The 19,624-nt window shown below is 39.0% G+C and overlaps 1 protein-coding gene across 3 annotated transcripts in view; it reads left to right on the top strand.

Annotated features, from left to right (window-relative positions):
- dnah5 (dynein, axonemal, heavy chain 5) overlaps window positions 1-19,624 on the top strand; it is a 212,011-nt gene that overhangs the window by 172,000 nt on the left and 20,387 nt on the right. For all 3 annotated transcript variants that reach the window (XM_049480737.1, XM_049480738.1, XM_049480736.1), the window contains 8 exons: window positions 4,980-5,162; window positions 10,418-10,661; window positions 11,909-12,023; window positions 12,771-12,961; window positions 15,048-15,169; window positions 15,566-15,715; window positions 17,114-17,359; window positions 17,527-17,746. In XM_049480737.1, coding sequence (XP_049336694.1) covers window positions 4,980-5,162; window positions 10,418-10,661; window positions 11,909-12,023; window positions 12,771-12,961; window positions 15,048-15,169; window positions 15,566-15,715; window positions 17,114-17,359; window positions 17,527-17,746 — 1,471 coding nt within the window. The remainder of the gene's footprint in view (window positions 1-4,979; window positions 5,163-10,417; window positions 10,662-11,908; window positions 12,024-12,770; window positions 12,962-15,047; window positions 15,170-15,565; window positions 15,716-17,113; window positions 17,360-17,526; window positions 17,747-19,624) is intronic.

Genomic DNA, 19,624 nt, shown 5'->3' with positions numbered 1-19,624 from the left:
GCAACTAAATGCTTCTTACAAACCTGGCAACCAAAGAATTAATAATTAGTGTTTAATAAGGACAGCATAAGATCTGTAAAAAGCTATGATTAAGACCAGAAAAAGATTCTCATTTTAAGCAATATAACCCACACTATATATTAGGTCCTAAATTAGCTTTTATTGGACGTGATCATTAGTTTTTCCAAAATGTTAGTCAACATAATTGCTCTGCTTCTTTTGTATTTGGAAATGCTGAATTATAATAAACTGCAGCTCAAAGAGGCTTTAATTATGTTTTCTCTATGTTGAGTATCTCTGCATGAAGACTATTTGTGGCACACAAATTATATGTATCACACTTGAGCGGCCAGAAAGCGCCGTTTTCACATACATATAAAAATATTTCTTAGTTAGTTTGCATCTCGAACAGAAGTGCAAATCAAGAGAGGAGACAAGTGCTGGAAACAGACCCACACAGTGAAGTTGTGAAGGAAAGAGTGCAGGACTCTAGTTGTTGCTGTCGAGTGGGTATAGACTGTCAGTTCCTCATTACGCTGACAGCGGCAGCTGGCCGAGGCGTCCTCGGCCGGGACGGATCAAGCTGGTGACTGACAGTCGGCTCGCTCTCCCGAGCGCCGCTTTCCTCGGGCTCATTATCGGATCTCTCCAGGCCTTCACAAACGCGTGACGCTGTTAACGTGCACCCGCCACAGCTACTTCACACATCAAAAATAAAGGATCCGGAAATAACGAGCGAGCGGCGAGATCTGTGTTTTCTGACAGGTTTAGTCGCAGCTCTATTAATACGGAAGGTGCAAACACCTGATCTCAGATTTTAATAGCTCATTTTAGGGGGTGGGGTTTTGGGAGATGCTAGCACCGCCCTTTTGCGTTGTTATTGCGTCACACTGTCACACCACTTGCCAAAAAAAAAACACTATTTTGATCCAGACTGTAACGCCAGACAGAGTGGAGCGACGCTTGCAGAGTAAAATGAACAAACAGGTTTATTTACAGATAGATAACCAGATGGTACAGATGTTAGAACCAAACAAACTATTGTCTCACCAAAAACCAAAGCCGTAGTAGTATAAACAGTCCGAGTTCGAAACCAGAAGACAGTCCAACCGAGCAATAAATCCAAAAGGGGCAAAACAAGAGACATAAACCGATAAACCAGAAAAGAGGGTCGTAACGAGAAGGCAATAGAAGAAACCATGAGAAACGCTTAGTATGCAACCAAAGTCGACAATACCTCGCGACGATAGAATACATAATGCAGCCTTAAATACAAAACATGATGAGCATAACCCGGAACTTCCTCAGAACACAGGTGAATCTGAGCGTCATAGCGTAACGTGATTGGGCGAAGGAGAGCGACTGACGGTGACGTCATAAAACATAGGATTCTGGGAAACGGAGTCCGGTAGTGTGGAAGGAGACTCAGGCTGCGTAACACAGACAGGCCTTTAGAGAGATTACTGTGAAAAAGTTTTAGGAACCTGTGTACAGTACATTACTCAGAACCATTTCTCAAATCTCAAAAATAAGAGTGTTTTTTCCTGAAAAACTATACTCTATCTATACTACTGTTATTTAAACTGAGGCAGATATTCAATTCATTCATGAGCTTGTCTGAAGAAGGAAGTTAAGTTTCAGATCCCAGCCAGTGTGTGAATATGTTCAATTTTATCAGCAGCTCTAAAATCTGATTAAAATCACTAAGCACTGATATACCAAACCAGTTGTTGATATGATAACTGATAACTATAAATAACACTAGATTCTCATAAGAAGAACTTTAAAGATGTTTTAATGAACAGTAATGTAAAACCACTGCTTTTTATGGTTGTTATTAGTAATTATTATAGCGGTCTCAAATAAGTAAAAAAAATCGGATTAATCACAACAGAATTCTATACCTATTAGTCTTTATTCACACATTTTTTCTTCTTAAGACTAACTTTAACAGTTGTTATTTAACTGTACATAACAGAATCAGGGTCCTATTTTAGTGATCTATTGGCGAGACGTCAATTGTTCACCACCCAGCTGGATTTAGGGCGTGTCAGTGTGTTTTTGGTATCATAAGGGCACAAAAAATACACCTTGCACAGTTTAAAACACACAAAAGTCATGTACTTATTTTCTTAATTAATTATTTGTGTGTTTTGGGTGTAACATGTAAGTCACACAATCAGAAAGTCACTTTGCCATTCCATGTAAGAGGCAGGTGAGCTCTGACTTTGGCGTGTTGATATCTTAACAGCGTGCTGCTTTTGCACGTCTCAGCAGCGGAAACTGGCCTGCTTGTTCACGCTGTGAAAGCACACCAGCAGCTTATTTAAGGCAACAGCAAAGTTATTTTATTCTTTATTCTGTTTTGCAGCTAGGTTCATTTCAGTCAGTGGCGCACCTGATTTTTCCGCTACAAAGACATAAACATGTCATAAATTTACCTGAACACACCTCACTTCCAGACCACCACGTCCATTTGTATAGATGTATTCCTAAACTCTGACACTACTTTAAAGGTGTGAAAATAGACTGTTGGCGGGGTGTAAGATAGTTATGAGCATCATAACGCACCTTGTAATATAGCGCAGTGTGTAAGATAAAGCCCTTAGTGTTAGACTGGCTAAATTGAATTAGATTTATTTTAGTGATGCCACCTTATTGCCACTTTTTGTATTTAACACAACAATATTCTGTGATTTAATTATGGCTATATAATTAAAATCATGATTAAAATGTAAAATATATGGTATTTCCCTATATTTTGGAGTAGTAGACAAAAATAATAGTGTAGTGTGGTGTGTCTGGCAGACTAGAGTTCTTTTTTATTATTATTTCATTATAATATCTCAGAGTAGTTTTGATTAATTGAGAATCTTTAATGTGCTGAGTAAGGGGTTTAATATGAGAAAGCTTTAATAAGGAAAAGTTCCTCCAAAGTTCTTAGATGCAAGTTAGTTCACTCTGTGGCCGTCTTTGCAATGTAGCCTGGCAGTTATTTCCGGTCATACAAGACTAGTATATTCCTCCTATTTGTTTGAGTAGACAGAGACTAAAACACTAAAAAAAAAAAAAATGTTGGATTACAGTTTCAGAAACATATACTATATCTTTAATCGAATCTGATATAAAAAAAACTCATGAATATTTTGTAGCTTTTGGCTTCATGATGCACATTTCTTTGGCTTTTGATATGGCTACTGTGCTTGCGCAGATCTCCTTAATGAGTGGGGCTTTCCCCGCCAGGAAGCTGATTGGCTCTTTAAACCGTAAACAGCCTTTGGGTTGAGTATTTTGAGGGCTCACATTCCTATTTCAGTCAGAGTGTGTCTGTGTGTGTGTGTGTGTGTGAGAGGGAGAGAGAGAGACAGAGAGAGAGAGAGAGAGAAAGAGAGAGAGAGAAAATGAGTGAAAGAGATTTAATTTCAGCATAAATTTTAAATATCTATTCGACAGTAGCAATGCTGTGCTTACATTGCTAAATAAAACTGCTTTGTTAAAATAGAGAATTATTGGTAGCAGATGGGGCCAAATTTAATAATGTGATTAATTTGTGTTTTAAAAAAAAATACATTTAAAGTTTTTAGATTAATTGCATGCTATAACAATGAGGGGTGGGCGATATGGCCCTAAAATAATATCACGATATTTCATGGTATTTTCGCGATAACGATACTCTTGGCGATATTACAGAACACTTTAAAAATATTGCAAAAATAACCTATACACTGCAAGAAAATTGAAAAAAAAAATGTTTGTAATTACATACAATATAATACTGCACGCCCCTAAGTGAGATATTAAAAAATACAAGAATTTTATCAGATTTTAACAGAAGTCAATGATCCAGAATGTCATAATGCTAATAGTAATGCACTCCAAATATCTTCATATATCCAGGATTAAAGTAAAATAAATTATACTAGATAGATATAATCTGTCTCTAGTAGATATATAATGGGAATGGGGTGCGTGGCACGATATTTTAGAGCAGGGGTGTCCAAACTACGGAGGCATTTTAGAAATAGAATGAAAGTTGGCCCGCTGTTAAGCAGGTTTTTATAATGTGAGATTCAAAGTTTGAACGCTAGGTGTCAGAAAAGGGTCAAAGAGTCTAAAAGCGGAGAGGGTGCGCATTTCTAGCGCAGAAAAACGGGCCAAAGAGTCTAAAAGCGGAGAGAGTGTGCATTTCTAGCGCAGAAAAACGGGGCAAAGAGTCTAAAAGCGGAGAGGGTGCATATTTCAAGCGCAGAAAAATGGGGAAAAGAGTCTAAAAGTGGAGAGGGTGCATATTTCAAGCGCAGAAAAATGGGGCAAAGAGTCTAAAAGTGGAGAGAGTGCGCATTTCTAGCGCAGAAAAACGGGCCAAAGAGTCTAAAAGCGGAGAGGGTGCGAATTTCGAGCGCAGAAAAACGGGCCAAAGAGTCTAAAAGCGGAGAGGGTGTACATTTCTAGCGCAGAAAAAAGGGGCAAGGAGTCTAAAAGCGGAGAGGGTGCGCATTTCTAGCGCAGAAAAACGGGCCAAAGAGTCTAAAAGCGGAGAGGGTGCGCATTTCTAGCTCAGAAAAACAGGCCAAAGAGTCTAAAAGCGGAGAGAGTGCGCATTTCTAGCGCAGAAAAACGGCGCAAAGAAAACACAGGCAGAAAACACCAAAAAAGTTGATAGTACGACAGTATGATAGTATGCTGTATATTTTGTACATACATAGTTTTTCTACATTAGTTTTTTCACGTGGATGTCTCAGTCCAAGTGCTTTCAATTTGCACTTTGCAGGAAAGTAAAGTGGCTAAATATACACAGTTACACAGCTCCTGCAATGTTCCCCAACAATCAGGTTTCAGCTACCGCAGAACACACTGCCATTATCCAATCTGCAGTTGCCAGCCACTGTGCATATAAATCAGCTCTGCCCTGCCAGCTTGTCTCTCTTCTAATCTCTCTTTCTCTCTCTTTCTGTCTCTGTTTTTTTCACTCGCAACAGGTGAAAGTGGGCGATAAGGAGGTGGACGTTATGAAGGGGTTCCGGCTGTATGTGACCACAAAGCTGCCCAACCCGGCGTACACCCCAGAGATCAGCGCCCGCACCTCCATCATCGACTTCACCGTCACCATGCGTGGCCTGGAAGACCAGCTGCTGGGCAGGGTCATCCTCACTGAGAAACAGGTCAATTAACTCAATACTGAGTCTGTCAGCAGATTGTGTCTGTTTTTACTGTCTTAGACCTTTTTTTTAGGCTAGAAACCAAAAAAACAGTCTTTTCAGGAGAGCAGAAGAACTTTTGCATAAGTCTTTTTTTGCTGCTACAGGTTTAACATAAAGAGTTCAACATCCTACAGACCCACTTCCACAATCAAAGTACTATTCATATGATATATTATTTATTTACATAAGGAGAAGGGTAATACAATTACTACCACAGTACCTGGGGCTGTTTTGCCTTAATAACTGACCTCTTTTTGTTTTGGTGGCCACATATAACAGACACAACTGGATACCAAACAGTAGTTTATTAAGTAAAGAAATAAATCTATAAGAATAGTCAGGGACAGGCAGGATCAGTAACAAAAGGGTAGTAGAGACAAAGACCATACCAGAGTAAGCAGGCAAGGAGATCATACACAGGATATCCAACGATAGAGTAGAAGGGCAAGTCAAAGGGGTGGTCGAAAATACAGAAATGGGTCGGTAAACAAAGAAGCAAGCACAAAAGAAACACAAGGTAGTAGAGCTTTTAAAAATAGATTCAGTACCAGTCAACATGGGACTGAAATAGAGGGCTATTTATACTAGAAGGACCAGGTGAAAATAATTAGAAGTCCGGGGAGTTAGATCACCGAAGCATCAAGTGATCAGGCATGTCCGGGAGCTTAGACGCAGGTGCATCTTGGGAAGTGGAGTCTTTGTTGAGTGAATTAGAGTCCATGGCAGGCAGACAGACAGACAATGGCAGGACTGACAGTTTTAGAATACAAAAAACAAAACATCCAAATACACATTTGTGTGATTTTTTGTTTATGTAAGTAGTAAAAGTTGTAAAACATATTCTAAAGCAACATTATTTTCAAATGTAGCCTTTTTCCATGTAAAAAAACTGTGAAATGAAAAAAATATATCCCTAGATATATTCTGAATGTTTTTACAGATCACGTTTTTCATGTATCATTTACAGCCTGAGTTTATGTTAATCAATGCCTAAAAGCTTTTTGGGGCTAATTTGTGATTAAAAGAAAAATGCTGATTCTAATTAGTCAACAAAATGCCATAAATTTAAGATGGCTTTATCCAGTGCACATATGCAAATTAGCATATACAGCACTGAAAAAAATAAGAGACCACTAAATTATGATGTTTTTCCTTGATTTTACCAAACTGAAAACCTCTGGAATATTTTTCCAACATGCTGAATCCTGGATGCTGAGATCAGAGTCTTGAGATTGTTTCTGAAATGTTCAATTCAATTCTATTTTAAATGACTGAATTTGAAATTGATTTACACAGCTTAACCAAAAGTAGTCTTTTTACAATTTAATAAAAAATAATTGTATATGCTTAGTCTGATCAGCCATAACATGAAAGTTACTGACAGCTAATGTGAATCTTGTTACCGTGGCTCCTATCAAGGGGTAGGATACGTCTGTGGCTGTGAACAGTCAGTTCATGAAGTTTCTTATTTTCAGACTAACATTTCTTCAACCCAGATAAGATGCTAGAGTTTTATCTTGTTTTCTCTCTGTCTCTGGGGGACTGAACTGTATCCATGGCTCTGTAGTCGCAGCATTAAGGAGCGCTGATTGCTACGTTAAGTCATGCATAAGACTGGGTTAGCAACTGCCTCTGGTGAAGACATTTTTAAGTATGTTCTTGTGCTCCTTTCATTGTAAATTTGGCTGCTCAGTCATTAGGAAATGTTTTGGCTGCTGAAAACCCAGCCTGGGTAAATGAATGTGCCCTGCGAATATATGTCCATATCAGAGGACTGGCAGGGATCACAGCATAATCATGATGATAGATAGCTTGTGTCAGTTTTGGGTCAGTAGAGATAGAGAAGTTTAGTTTGGGGTTTCTTACTTCTCGTTTGGAGGCATGATCTTCAAAATCATGAGATTGAAAGATTTAATATACACATATCTGCCATACCACCTATTTTATTATTTGTTTTATTAGATCTTTTTGCAATGAAAGAGCACAAAAATCCACTGTGCTAAAATCTCATTTTTCTTGTTCTTTGTATAATACAATAGGTCTCTCTGAGTTGTATATGATGCTGCTTATGAAACTCCTCTTCAACCTCCATTGTCTTTAGTAGTTAGTAAAAGAAAAGCCACCTTGGCTCGGGACCGCCCACAAACAGAGCTGAAGCCGGGCTGCAGTAGAGCCGACACTGTCTCTTTAGCCAAAGATCTTACAGCTCTGTTTACACCAGCTAGTTGGCGTTAGCTAGCTTGTGTAAGTAGCTATAGGTTTAAATCGGATCTCCGGTTGATTCTGTGTTTTACCGAGACCTTAAATATACACTAGGGAAGCACGATTTGACAAGGCAACACAACTCGACAGAACACCGGACAGAAGTGGGTGCCATTCGGGTCGGATTTTAGAGCGGAATCTGCGGCTTCGATGTGGTGAAACTGAAACTGAGTGTTTGCATGTATGAATATTCATGAGCAAGAGCTGAAATCCTGCCTTTCTTCAGAGACCTCTAATTCAGTGAGCTAAAGCAGGGCTAAATAGAAACACCTGAGCACTTTTACTTACTAAAGATCGCAGCTACAAATTTCAAAAGTATAAAAAAAAACGATGGAATGAGACCTTGAAAAGGAAGTTTTGTACTTGGTTTTCTTTCAAGAGCAGTCATTGCTGTTTCCAAACAAATACTGTAGCTAGAACTACCCCATTACATACTACCACCAGCACCAGGAGCTTAAAGGTCGGTAAGGGCTTGCTGCAAGACACATGAAACCAGCCAGCTGTGTTTTTTTAAAGACACCACTAATGTAACCTTATCAGATAGCTGAACATGATTGGAGGAGAAAACTAATCAGTAGCCAGTTCTGTTAAATTAGCTTACAGATTTAGGGGTGTGACGAGACACTAATATCACGAGACGAGACATGATACTGGGGTCACGAGAACGAGACGAGATTTAAAAATAAAATTTTTAAGAAAACGTCAAAAAATGAAAAATGGCTTGAAAACTAGAGTTTTATTTGACAAAATCATATAACGCAAACTTAACAGACTGGTTTCTCTCACACATTGATTCTATAAGAAATAGAAATAAGAATAAGAATAAAATATAAAAAAAAAACTTTTTTAGGACTTATATAGTGCAAACAATAAGTGCAAAGCACAACCATATTAAGACTATGGTTTGTGTTTTTTTTCTCCTAAATGTCCTAAAATACAGCCAAACACACAACTTAAAAAGGGGGTATGAAGCCTATGCGACGCATAGGGGCGCAGCACTAAACGGGGCGCCAAATGAAAGCCCCAAATACATTTTCTCTCAGGAGAAACAGCCAGTCAGCTTGCTGGTTTTGCGGCGCTCGGTGGGCTTGTATTGACAGAACGTATTTCCTCCACCCCCTCCCCCCCGGGGCGCTGATTTTACGTGTGTTGCCAGATCCCGCTTAAAAAGTCCACACTAACCTTTTTTTTCCCCGCGAGACAGGTTAAAGCTTGACGAGAAATATCGTCACTATTAATCTCGCGAGATCTCGTGCCATGCTGGCTAGTTAGTTGCTCTTTTGGACTTTAACCATTTTGGAATTTAACCAAAGTTTTTTTTTTTTCTTTTTTTATGTAAAAATAAATAAATGAAACATTGACATCAGATTTTGTGCACCAGATCTGGAAGAGTATTCAGTGCTGAAACACTTTGATTTGTCCAGCAGTAGCACTTTGTTTTCTGCCCCAGTGAGACACATAAAAAGCCCTGCTTCAGTGACTCAAACCGGACGTAGCGGAGTGCAAACCATCCACAGGTTCATTGTTACTGACAGGCCCTCCCTGCACCAGTTTATTGACTGTGAACAGTCTGTCAGGCCTTAATAGTGCCTGTTAGTCGAATGGGCAGAGGGAAAATTGAGGTTAGGGTTAGGGTTAGGGTTAGGGATGTAGGGCCATTCAATGCAGATTCACTGCTGGGCCTCTGATTTCAGTCATTCTGGAATAAGAGGCTTACGCCCAGCATCCTTCTCATGCTAGCTGTAATGAGAGAGAGCTGAAGCTAACCTGCACTGAATTGCAATGCCCATGCACTGCCTGCCTTGGTACAGGTCAATCACCTGCATCCTGGCAGAGTGGCTGCGCTTAGGTCATTTATTACGGCGAGTGAAAAGGTTGAAAAAGGCCTTTAGAAGGTAATATCCCAAATGGAGAAGCTGCCATATGGAACAGAAATGCAGGCATGCATTATGGGTGAGTGGTGATAGATTATAGATGTAGGGTAATGACGGTTATTAAGGCAGTTTACTCTTGACTGCGGCCTGGACAGCCTAAATGACCTGCTATTGGTGGCATCACCTCACTGCCTTTATATTTAGCCCTCTCTGAATGCCACTCCTTTATATGATGGCATCATTTGTAAAAGTGCTGCATTTGTTAGGAGAGGTTTGGGTTCTCAGAAAGGTTTGAAGAAAGTCAAATAACTGAGGAGATTCTAGTAAGAGAGCTAACGTTATTGCTGTTCATTCACCCTCTTTGACTCCTTACTTGGTGCATAATTTCTACTCTGATTCGTAGTTACGCAGCACCTTGTCTTAAATTGGATTAATTTTACTAGTTTTATGTTTCTCAAGGTTTAATTTTGTTCCATGTGCTCTTTAAAAGACATCTGCATAGAGTTTAAAACAATTTACTCTATATTCAGTTAACAGCTCTGGAAATAATATATATATACAATTTTAATAAAATAATTTAAAACCTCTGGAACATAATCAAGAGGAAGATGGATGATCATAATCCATCAAACCAAGTTGAACTGCTTAAATTGTGGCACCAGTTGTGGCATAAAGTTCAAAAGCAGTGTGTAAGACTAGTGGAGGAGAACATGCCAAGATGCATGAAAAATGTGATTATTGATTTCTGAACTCTTAAAACTTTATGAATATGAACTTGTTTTCTTTGCATTATTTGAGGTCTGAAAGCTTTGCTTGATCTTTTTTGTTATTTCAGTCATTTCTCATTTTCTGCAAATAAATGCTCTAAATGAAAATATTTTTATTTGGAATTTGGCAGAAATATTGTCCCTAGTTTATAGAATAAAACAACAATGTTCATTTTACTCAAACATATACCTATAAATAGCAAAATCAGAGAAAGCTGTATGTAAATCCAGAGTAGTATATATTCTGTAACTGGTGTTCTTACAGTTTGAGAAAGTTGTCTGTGCTGACTGTTGTTTGTAACTGATGATTCAGGAGCTGGAGAAGGACCGCATGGACCTGGTCGAGGACGTGATGGCCAACAAGCGCAAGATGAAGGAGTTGGAGGACAGTCTGCTCTACAGGTTGACCAGCACCAAGGGTTCGCTGGTGGATGATGAGAGTCTGATTGTTGTGCTGAGCAACACCAAACGCACCGCCGAGGAAGTTACCCAGAAACTCCAGATAGCTGCTGAGACCGAGGTCAAAATCAATGCAGCACGAGAGGAGTACCGACCCGGTAACAAAAAAAAAACATCAGTCATAGTTTAGTTTAATTGGGGAGGCACATTTTAAAGGTGTTAAATTCATGTCCAAAGGGGCTCTGAGTGGTCCAGCAAGCTGAGCACTGCCACTGTGATCATGAAATCGCCAGTTTGAATCCTGTTCATGCAGCTTGCCATCGGCTACCGGAGCCCTGAGAGAGCACAATTGGCCTTGCTCTCTCTGGGGGAGTAGATGGCGTTCTTTCCCAACATCACTTCAAAGGGTGATGTCGATCAGCACAAGGCGTCTGTGAGCTGATGTATCAGAACCGAGTTGTTGGGCTTTCCTCCGAGTGCGCTGTGATGCTACTCAGCAATGCTGCATCAGCAGCAGTTTGAAAAGAGGCGGTAGCTGACTTCACATGTCTCGGATGCATGTGCTAATCTTCACCCTCCTGGTGTTTGGGGCATTACTTGTGATGTAAAAAATTAAAATTATAAATAAATGCAACTGAACTTGCTGTTTAACAACCAATTAAATAAAAGCTATACCAAAAAAATCCAGTACTAACAATATGCTTATTGGTTTATCATTTAAACATCTACAGTTAACTTTTTTTCAATTCTCTCCCCAATTTACATGACCAATTATCCAACCCACTCATTAGAACTCCCCCTATCACCAGTAATGCCCCAACACACCAGGAGGGTGAAGACTAGCACATGCCTTCTCTGATACATGTGAAGTCAGCCACCTCCTCTTTTTGAACTGCTGCTGATGCAGCATTGCTGAGTTGCATCAAAGCGCACTCGGAGGAAAGCACATCGACTCGGTTCTGATAAATCAGCTCACAGACGCCCTGTGCTGATCGACATCACCCTTTAAAGTGATGTGGGGAGAGAGCGCCATCTACCCACCCAGAGAGAGCAAGTCCAATTGTGCTCCCTCAGGGCTCTGGTAGCTGATGGCAAGCTACATGAACAGGATTCGAACCAGCGATCTCCTGATCATAGTGGCAGCACTCAGCCTGAGGGAGCACTTGGCGCCCTTCTGTAGATAACTTATAAGGGACTATTAGAATAAATTGTTAATAAACCAAGTTCTAACATGGTTAATGCTAACAATGCTAAGGAGATCCTTCCATCTTTCATTTACAGCAATGTTTTTTCACAGCATCTAAAGAAAAGAAAATCTCTTAAATGTTGTTTATTAATCTTTCCTGAAACCAGGTTCTTTACTAGATACTGAACACATTGCTGTGCCGTGTGTGTTTGTGTGTAGTTGCAACCAGAGGCAGTATCCTGTACTTCCTGATCACAGAGATGAGCATGGTGAACGTGATGTACCAGACCTCTCTGCGCCAGTTCCTGGGCCTGTTCGACCTGTCGCTGGCCAGGTAAGCCTGACTAAATTAAAAGCAATAAAATGGGCAAGAATGAAGAGCTAAGCCACTTTGACGAGAGCCAAATTGTGATGTCTTGACAGCTGGGTCAGTGCAACTCCAAAAGATTTCTGGTGTGAGATTTTTAGGACTTTATACCAGATACCAACTGACACTTTCAGAGCCCATGTGGACTTCTGATCTGTTGTGATGGCACTAGTAGAGAACCTGTTTAATATTAGTTGATATTAGGTGGTACTAATGTTATGGCTGACTGGTTGGTGCACAGATTATTAGGCACCCTTATTTCCTATTTGTTTTGTGTTACCACTTTAAAATAAGATTACCCTTATAAAGGGTTCATAAATGCTTTATAAAGGAGTTAAATATTGGTTATTTATTAGGTTGGAAATACTTTAAAAGATTTTAATAAGCAGTTAATAAACTGTAAATATATGACAATGGATAAATAGAAAATGGCAACAGTGAGCTGAAAATGAGCAAAATAGTGATTCTACACTTATTTATAAACCATTTATAAACCCTTTATAAGGGTAATCTTATTTTAAAGTGGTACCCACAACGTTTTATTATCTGCTTCAGTTTACTAATGTTTATCTTGTTCAAACCATCCTTATTTAGTATTAGCTTTATTAACAGCAGCATGACTTTGGTGTATCACCTACATGTAGCATAGCACAGTAACTTGTTCTTAAATTAGAGTGCATGCTTCTGTTTAACTCCAAGATCTTGTGTTAACAGGTCCTCAAAGAGTCCAATTACAAGCAAGCGGATTGGCAACATCATTGAGCACATGACTTACGAGGTGCACAATTATGCAGCCAGAGGCCTGTATGAGGAGCACAAGTTCCTGTTCACCCTCCTGCTTACACTCAAGATTGACATGCAGAGCAATCGCGTCAAACACGAAGAGTTCCTGACCCTAATCAAAGGTGAGATTAAGTCACAGTCCTGCTGACTCCATTCTGCCTGTCTCTCTATCTGCGTCAGTAAGACGCTTTGTCTTCAATCACCTATATCCTCCTGAGACCCAGAAACAAACAGTAAATCTTTAAGTATTTTTAGGTAATTTAGGTATTGTGTGTTCAAGAAAGTCTCTGCCACAGTTCAGGTCGCATTAGGACAGTACAATAGGATTCATACTACTGTTCAGATTGCATTAATGGTGTTTGATTTTTGCGTTTTAGATGTACAGGGATTGGAAAATGAAACTGAAACACCTGTCATTTTAGAGTGGGAAGTTTCATGGCTAAATTGGAGCAGCCTGGTGGCCAATCTTCATTAATTGCACATTGCACCAGTAAGAGCAGAGTGTGAAGGTTCAATTAGCAGGGTAAAAGCACAGTTTTGCTCAAAATATTGCAATGCACACAACATTATGGGTAACATACCAGAGTTCAAAAGAGGACAAATAATTGGTGCACGTCTTGCTGGAGCATCTGTGACCAAGACAGCAAGTCTTTGTGATGTATCAAGAGCCACAGTATCCAGGGTAATGTCAGCATACCAACAAGAAGAACCAACCACATCCAACAGGATTAACTGTGGACGCATGAGGAAGCTGTCTGAAGGGGATGTTCGGGTGCTAACCCGGATTGTATCCAAAAAACATAAAACTACGGCTGCCCAAATCACGGCAGAATTCAATGTGCACCTCAACTCTCCTGTTTCCACCAGAACTGTCCGTCAGTTTGTTTTAGTTTTATTGTCCAACCCCTGCATGTGTTTATAAGTGTAGTGGAGCTGATTGGTTGTCCTGAATTCATCCTGTATGTTCACATAGTTAGAAGGAGAAGGAGAAAGTGGTGGACATGGCAAATCACTTGGATAAATAGCCCTGGTGTTCTCTGCCAGGCTGTTCAATGTTTAAAAAAAGAAGAAAAGTAAAGGAATCTTGAAGGAGGACTAAATGTGACCTGCACTCACAGCAGGAGTCTTAGGTTTTGTTAAGCTGCAATCAGAGGCTGGTAGATTGGGCTAATTTTACACTAGAATGCCTACCATTGCTTAAAGAGCAGCTTAGTACTGCTCTGCGGTGTGTTTGGGAAACTTCGCAGGGAAACTTTTTCTTGGAAACGACTGATTAAAAAGTAACGCTTTTTATAATTATCTCTCATGGGGTTCACAATCTTGCAGACTGTCTCAATGTTTACAGCAAGTTTGTGAACTCCAGAGGGACAGGAGTGAAGAAAGCAGGAAATAAACTGCAGTTTTTTCTGCTGTATAAGTAATGTTGAGTGTCTAAGTAAATAAAATATCCCTATATATGAGTTCTATGTATTTCTGTTCATAATCTATGTAACATGGTATAGTATTAAAGCATTAAAATAATTTGCCTCAAAGTTAGGGCTTTTAAATCATTTTACATTGACTACCGTAGGCAAGCAGCAAGTCTTACTCTGTAGCTAATCAGTGTGTATATATACATTGAAACACACATATATATATATATATATATATATATATATATATATATATATATATATATATATATATATATATATATATATATGTGTGTTTCAATGTCCAAAATGCCCATTTCTACTACTCTAGTGGTGGTAGTAAATTACCCAGCTATGGTAAGCAACCTTACTTAGCAGTTTTACAAAAGAAACAAGAAACTTTCTTAACTTCCAAAATATTACATTGCTGGTTATTTTGAAGCGTTTCTATTGCTCTATTCATCATAAAATTTAGGCAACATATTTGTGGACTGCCAGTTTCAAATTATGTAACAAAAAAAAACCCTGCTCAAATAGAATCAGTGTTTTTGCACAATATTGTTAAAACTGGCAGTTTTCTTCATGTAATATCCAAGTTTCACTATGAATGGACCAATAAAATGCTCCAAAATGATTTGAAACTGACTTGATTGCATTGACATTGACTCCAAGTTAGGAAGGTTTTTTGCTTCTCTTGTAAAGATATTTTTAATATATTTTATGTGACAGTGATGCATGACTGAGTGAATAAAACACAGTGTTGTCCAGTATGTTACAGTAGGTTTCTGGTCTTCAGGTGGAGCCTCTCTGGATCTGAAAGCCTGCCCACCCAAGCCATCTAAGTGGATTCCGGACATGACCTGGCTCAACCTGGTGGAGCTCAGCAAACTGTGGCAGTTCTCTGACATCCTGGATCAGGTGTGTGCATGTTTTTGACACACACTCACACAGACACACATTCTAATATTCATTTTCTGCTGATATCCTGGCAGAAAACATGATAATATTTAATTTGCCTGGACTGTGTTCTCTTTCTCACTTTCTCTCTCTCACACACACACACACACACACACACTGCAGGCGAATGACTGGCAGCTTCCTTTTTCCCAGCGGAGCAGCGTGCTCAGCGCTGTGTGAAACAGGCTCACTTTGGCAAACTGCAGATCAATTATTTGTGACTGAAGGAGACTGAATTTAAGAGCCTTTGTTTAATTAAACAGCGGCAAAGCACAGCAGGGACACGAGCCGGGCGCCCCCCCTCCCCCCCTCCCTCGCTGACGTGGTTTTGTTTGTGTTTTGCTGTTTCGTGTTCAGATCGGCCGTCACGAGAAGCAGTGGAGGAGCTGGTTTGATAAGGAGGCTCCAGAGGAGGAGGTCATCCCTAACGCTTATGATCAGTCCCTGGACTGCTTCAAACGTCTGCTGCTGATCCGCTCTTGGTGTCCAGACAGAACCATTGCCCAGGTTACACACACCTCTTACACGTTTTTACACAACTAACTAACTGGTTCAATATTTTCTCCCTCCTTCACTGAACTTTAAACTGTGTGTGTAAAGTTTTTTCTAATTACAAACTCCTGTTTTTATAGTTTAGTAGTGTGGAAGTGTACAGTGTATTACTCTGTAACATCTGTTGATGCATAATTAGTTAGTTATCCTCCAGCTGGAAGCCATTTTTTTCACCTTCACTTCTGGAGGCTAAGCAACATCCTATTGTTGGTGGAATCCTGTCTAAACCAATTATTTTCTGCATTCTGCATTTTAATTATTTAACAGATACAGATTTATGTGGATAATGCTCCATTATCATGCTTCAGTATTAGGCCAGAAGGCTGCTAACTGCACTATGTAACTTTAGTGAAGCTGCATGAGACATATATAGAGTTATATTTGTGTAAATTCCTGAAATATTGTTCTGTCACCTCAATGATCAAGTGTGCTTGTTAAAGGAAGATACTGGCAACAAATGATTGTGCAGGAAGTACTCATAAACCAGCCACACATCATAGAGCATAATAAAAATAACCCGAAAGATTATATCTCTATAAGTGTGAAGTATACAGCTCTGGAAAAAACATTTTACCAAATTGAAATCCTCTGGAATATAATCAAGAGGAAGATGGATGATCACAAACCATCAAACCACCAAGCTGAACTGCTTATATTTTAGCACCAGGAGTGACATAAACTTATCCGAAAGTAGTGTGTAAGACTGGTGGAGGAGAACATGCCAAGATGCATGAAAACTGTGATTAAAAACCAGGGTTATTCCACCAAATATTATTTTCTGAACTCTTAAAACTTTATGAATATAAACTTGTTTTCTTTGCATTATTTGGGGTCTGAAAGCTCTGCATCTTTTTTTGTTTTTTCAGCCATTTATCATTTTCTGCAAATAAATGCTTTAAATTACAATGTTTTAATTTGGAATTTGGGAGAAGTGTTGTCTGTAGTTTATAGAATAAAACAACAATGTTCATTTTACTCAAACATATACCTATAAATAGCAAAATCAGAGAAACTGATTCAGAAACTGAAGAGGTCTCTTAATTTGGTAACACTTTACTTGGATGCTCTATTTGATGGCTTCGTTGGAGCTCAACTGACATTCAACTAAATGTCTATTAACTGCAACTTAACCATATGTCCAATTTAAATGATTTAAAATTGAACATAACCCTACACCCAACCCTAACCTTAACCCTTAATCAACGCTAAAATCTAATCCTACACTTAACCATAACCCTAACCTTGACCTAAACTTTATCTAACTCTAAACCCAATCTTAAAATGTTATTCATATATATTTTTTTACAGCAGTATCAACACTTTTTTTTTTTTTTTTGTCTTTGTAACATCAAGGCTCGTAAATACATTGTGGACTCAATGGGAGAGAGATATGCAGAGGGTGTGATTTTGGACCTGGAGAGGACATGGGAGGAGTCAGACCCACGCACACCCATCATCTGCTTATTGTCTATGGGCTCGGACCCTACAGACATCATCATCGCCCTGGGAAAGAGGCAGAAGGTGGAGACGGCTTACGTGTCCATGGGGCAGGGTCAGGAAGTGCATGCACGCAAACTACTACAGCAGTTCATGGCTAACGTAAGGCATATATCCACCTCCACCATATATACATCTCGCTTAAATGAGCTGCTCAGCAAAACAAATCCAGTTTACTGTTTTTCATGGGAACTGATTATAAATTCAGCTGTTTTCAATGTTGTTTTTCTCGTATACACACACACACACACACACACACACACGAACAGGGCGGCTGGGCTCTGCTACAGAACTGTCACCTGGGCCTGGACTTCTTGGACGAGCTGATGGACACTGTGACTGAGACTGACAGCATCCACGAGAGCTTCCGCCTCTGGATCACCACTGAAACACACCGCAACTTCCCCATTACACTCCTGCAGATGTCCATCAAGTTTACAAATGAGCCTCCGCAGGGTTTAAAGGCTGGTCTCAAGAGGACATATCAAGGTCAGTTCAGCCACTTTTTTTCTGTTTAGTCTGCTTTCAGTGTAATAATGATAATACTAAATAATACTAAAATAATAATACTATAGTGATACTACTGTCTAACTCAGGGAATGACTGATAAACTTATGGGAGCTCATTACAAAGAAATATTAGATAGCGAATACGCTTATCTATTAACTTACAAAAAGATAAAATCTTTTTTTTTTAAGATTTTTATAAGATTATAATTATACAAGACAGGTAAAAAGACAATCATTTAAGTATATAAACAGCTCTGGAAAAAATAAGAGACCAATTTAGTTTCTGAATCAGTTTCTCTGATTTTGCTATTTATAGGTATATGTTTGAGTAAAATGAACAGTGTCGTTTTATTCTATAAACTGTGGACAACATTTATTTGCAGAAAATGAGAAATGGCTGAAATAACAAAAAAGATGCAGGGCTTTCAGACCTCAAATAATGTAAAGAAAACAGGTTCATATTTATGAAAGTTTAAGAGTTAAGAGAAATCAATATTTGATTTTATTCACAGTTTTCTTGCATATTGGCATGGTCTCCTCCACCAGTCTTACACACTGCTTTTGGATAATGTTATGCCACTCCTAGTGGAAATTTAAGCAGTTCAGCTTGGTTTTATGGCTTGTGATCATCCATCTTCCTCTTGATTATATTCCAGGGGTTTTCAATTTGGAAAAATCAAAGAAACTCATAATTTCTAAGTGGTCTCTTATTTAGTTAGTAGCAGTAATGTGATTACAGGCCCCTGTACTGGCTACAGCTGAAAAACTATATGCCATACTTTTCTCTTTTACATTTAACTTTTAATGCTTAGCTAGGCATAGCCAGCGTGTGGGGAAGGTGGTAGTGAAACAATGGCTTTATGTAGATCAGTCTCTAAAACAGTAAAAAATAGGTTTTCACAGAGAAGCTGGCAGGGCAATTTTAGCACAAACAACCTTAATCTGTTTAAAAGTTCCCACTGCAGCTTAGAATATTACTGTTTATTCAGATATGATGGCTGCTGTCGTTTGGGGACAGTGAATGATGAGCGTATTTAATGCACCGTTAAGAAGACTTTAGCTCTGTTGGGTGCTCAGCTTCTCAGGAGGACTCAGCTCAGTCAGATGGAGAACCTGTACATTATTATGAAATAACAGCTGTGCCTGGATGCTGCCAAGAGCTTAGATTTAGCACAGGACGTCAAGTCAGTGAACTGAAATTTTGAAGTTTTTTTTTGTTGCCTGACTGTCAATCAAGCAGTTAAATTTTTTTTAAAAGACGGCGAACTGCTGCGTTTTTCTCCGGTAATGAAATTATAGTACATTTATCTGCAGAATACATTTTATTTTTTTTTGTATGTGACGTGTTTGTATTGAGTGATGAATTACTGTCCTTTGAGAAGGTCATTGTTAGTGGAAGAATGACATACAGTTATTTCTAAAAGTTTGGGCGAATATATATATATATTTATATATATATATATATAAACTTTTAGAAATAACTGTGTGACACACACACGCACACACACGAGCCTCTCACACACAGAACAGCTGCCTTTCAACCACGGAGGAGAAGCTGAAAACGGATATATAGAACTATAGATCACAGTGAGGTTGATTAAAAATCTTATTTTTAAAACTTATGATTGACTACACCTGTTGCTTCAATTGAATTAAAAAAATGTCACGGATACGCCCACACAGCGAGCAGAGTCAACAGGTGTTCTGTCGAGTTGTGCTACCCTGTCAAACCGTGCTACTCTTATGTGTATATTTAAAGGTAAAAAGACTAAAGAAGCACAATATTAGAGCATGTTTCCAGTAAGAAGTTCATGTACAATATTTGTAAAACCTAAAGCACAGTTTCAGGGTAAAGTTA

Source organism: Astyanax mexicanus, chromosome 6 (assembly GCF_023375975.1).
Source record: "Astyanax mexicanus isolate ESR-SI-001 chromosome 6, AstMex3_surface, whole genome shotgun sequence".
Taxonomy (NCBI): domain Eukaryota; kingdom Metazoa; phylum Chordata; class Actinopteri; order Characiformes; family Acestrorhamphidae; genus Astyanax; species Astyanax mexicanus.
Note: the sequence above shows the minus strand (reverse complement) of the source record. Positions and strands in the feature narration are given on the sequence as shown.